Genomic DNA, 3657 nt, shown 5'->3' with positions numbered 1-3657 from the left:
TATTTTATACTATTTTCTTAAAATCTAAAATCTTAATTTTTATCTGCAAACAATGTGTTTTGATTCAATTAATTATTTTGTTCTTTGTGCATATTAAATACATTTTAAATAAATTAATCTTGGTCGATGACTTAACCCGGTACTTAATTAAAATATAGAAATTAGCTGAATTATCTTGTTTAATTGACCAAGATTAATTTATTTAAAATGTATTTAATATGCACAAAGAACAAAATAATTAATTGAATCAAAACACATTGTTTGCAGATAAAAATTAAGATTTTAGATTTTAAGAAAATAGTATAAAATAATTCTTGTAACAAAAATTTAGCCTGATGTAATATAACAGATTTAGTTACAATAATTGATATATATATAATGCATGTTAGATTTAAATTCTCTATTCTTATATTTTATATTTTGTTACATTCTTTTTTTATACTTAAGAAATATCAAGGAAAGTAGATAGAATATTTCTTATTATAGCTACACAAGTTTTATCAGCATAATGCTACTTTGTACTATAAGTACTAACTTATACACACATTACAATGTTATATACAATAAAACTAAGAATAATAAATGAAATATCATAATTACAAAGAGTGCAATATCTTGTACAATATAAAGTTTTAAAAAAAATGATAATAAAAGAACATAGAAATAAATTTACCTGAAAATTAATATAAAATTCCAAAATCCAATATAAATTTAAACACAACTTTATTTTTAAAACGATGGATGTTGAATGATATCCATAGAAAAATCCACGGAGTTTTTATACAGAAAAGTGCCGAAAGCTGTGAAAAATAACAGGAAGCCATTTCCATTAACTATGCAAACATAAGTTAACAACAAATCACCTTTTTATTATTTGTGTTTGTGAAAAGTTATCACCCTGGCTTCCTTGTTTGTATAATAAACAAATTGGCTTGGACTTAAGCCTTTTAGAGTAATTGTAACTAATCAGTGCCACTATTAAGCAGGAAGACTTAAAATGCCACATTGTATTAAAAAATTTTACTTAGAGTTGTTTTTATAATATGGGAAATTTTTAGATGTTTAAAAACAATTTTTAAGAAAAATGCTCCTTATTGAAGTAAACTTGCAATTTACTGTAATTAATGTTTTTAACAAAAATCTATAAAAACATATGATCATTTTAATACTAAACATGACCATATTAACTTAAGGAAAATATAAAAATAATTACATATTACACATACAATACAATGTACATAAAGTTGAAATGACATTAACATAACAATGCATAGGTATAATTACAATACTAATTAATAAACTTGCATAATAAAATTTATCTTATAAGGAAAGCAGCTAGGAAACCTTTATTGCACAAGATGATGACTCGCAGCAGAGCACGTGAGGAGAAACAGGATATAGAGGGTTAAATTGTCTTGATTGGGAGTGCCTTTACTTTTATTCTCTGATAAATCCATATGGTACTTATCTATAAATTATTTTCCCTTGTTTCGGAACAGGTCCCCAAATCAAAATTTTTTTTTCATGTAGCTAAGCCAACTTTTACAAATTTAATTATTTGTGTCTATAGTGCTATAGGATGGCTGACCACCATTCAACCCGGCTAACCTGCATGCATTTTTTTTTTCTCTTTTAGAACCACCCTTAAGAGAACTAAAAGTTGGGGGCATGCTCATTTGGATCCTGACCTTCTTTTTCTGTTTCACCCAGCCGGCAACGTGCAGTAAGTCCATATCAAGGTTAAACTATGGAGTCGTTTTTAAGAACATTGCTGATTTACATCTTGCAAATGAACATTGGGTTCACACTTTTGAATTGCCAATTCCGGAAAAACTAACACTCCCTGTTATAGGGAATTGTCATAGAGACAATGAAACGTGTATAATGGTGAGCCATGTGTTGGCTCAAATAAACACGATCAGGGCCGAAACATCCTTTCGAATGGATGATACAATTGATGCGATTAAACGCCTTATGCCAGAATATCAAGGAAAAATGTCACGTAGGCGGAGGAGCCTCCTGCCATTTATTGGACAATTGTCTAAGTCTTTGTTCGGAACTGCTACTGAAGAACAGGTTAATATGCTTGCCCGTCACATAAATGCTCTTACTCGGAAAACTATGAAAATACTGGACACATTGGAACAACATGGGGATCACTTAAGTTCATTTATGCAAACAGCAAATGCTAGGATGGATAATTTAATGGACGGGATAAAAACTAACAAAATTGAAATTGGTTATGTTCACAACCTACTAATATCCTCTACTAAAAATTTACAATATAATTTTAACAAAATGATGGAAACTCTAACTCTTCAACTAAATCAATCTAGCCACTTGAACCACATTCTAGATGAATATAAAAATGGAATTGTTAGCTTAGCTGAAGGGAAATTATCGCCTATTATCATACCAGTCAGAATAATGGAGAAAACGATGTCATATATTCAAAATCTTTTAAATACCAAATATCAAGGTTTTTATATTACTTACAAAACAGTTCAACAGGTATATTCACAGGCAAAATTTGTTTGTGGCAGACACAAGAATAGCATCTTTATTTCTGTAAAATTCCCCTTAACTGTGCAAAAGGAACCAATCAAGCTCTTTAAAGTAATAAGTCTCCCTGTTCCCATCAATTCTTCTTCAACTCATGGTACACAGGCTTTAGATCTTCCTTATTTTTTCGCAATAACTTCAAGCAAGCAACATTATATGACATTAAACCAAAATGATTTAATGGATTGTCATGGAACAAAATATATTCATTGCTCTGAAAATAAGCCTTTGATTCCATTAACCTCCCAAAGTTGTGTGCTAGCTTTATTTAGTAATAACATGGATTCTGTTCATTCCATTTGCAACTTCAGATTTGTCCAAAATATCATTGAGCCAAAGGTTATTGAATTGGATCAAAACTCAATTTTATTGTATAGAACACCTCTTTTGTCAGTTGAGTGCAAACATCAACATAAAATGATGCAAGGTTGTGACTTTTGCATTATCAATTTGCCTTGTCAATGTTCTGTTATGACATCAAACTTTTATTTACCACCAAGATTGGTAGCCTGTCAAAATTTCACACATGAAATTTCTAAAGTGCATCATATAAACCTTATTTTAATACAAAAATTCTTTGATAAGCCATTCTATAAAAACATGTTTGCAGACTCAGCTTTTGCTCAACCTGTTAATGTGTCTCTGCCAAAATTTAAACTATTTGAACATAAAATGCATTCAATTATAGCTAATGATGAAAAGGCTCACTTGAACCTGTCTCGAATGGTGAGTCTAGCCAAACAAGATTCAGCTGCTTTCCAATCTTTAACAGAGCCACTCATTGAGGGACTTATAAACATTCAATCAAACTGGCCAGATCTTAACTCTATTTTCATTTTTTCAACTCTGGGTGTTACAGTAGGCTTAGTTATTTTTGCCATTTGGTCTTGTTTAAAAATAAGAAAACTTACAATGGCAGTTGCAATTCTTAATAATATTAAGACTGTGAGAGCATCTACCTCACCTATTCCATCATTTATATACAAAGTATCAACTGAAACATCTTGAAGATAGTTCATTTCCAAATATTAATATTGACTTGACCTGGGAACATGTTATCTTATTTGTTTGTCTGTTACACTTTCTTTTTTTGTA

The 3657-nt window shown here is 29.9% G+C and overlaps 1 protein-coding gene across 1 annotated transcript; it reads left to right on the top strand.

The window, feature by feature from the left end:
• Positions 1-1349: 1349 nt before the first annotated feature.
• On the top strand, positions 1350-3652 carry LOC132723667 (uncharacterized; the record flags this gene model as incomplete). Its single annotated transcript, XM_060708430.1, is given in 1 exon segment — positions 1350-3652. A coding segment is annotated over 1 exon segment (1902 nt). The 5' UTR covers positions 1350-1668.
• Positions 3653-3657: the final 5 nt, after the last annotated feature.

This window comes from Ruditapes philippinarum, unplaced genomic scaffold, assembly GCF_026571515.1.
Source record: "Ruditapes philippinarum isolate M1 unplaced genomic scaffold, ASM2657151v2 ctg2465_1_1_1_1, whole genome shotgun sequence".
In the NCBI taxonomy this organism is placed as follows: Eukaryota; Metazoa; Mollusca; class Bivalvia; order Venerida; family Veneridae; genus Ruditapes; species Ruditapes philippinarum.
Note: the sequence above shows the minus strand (reverse complement) of the source record. Positions and strands in the feature narration are given on the sequence as shown.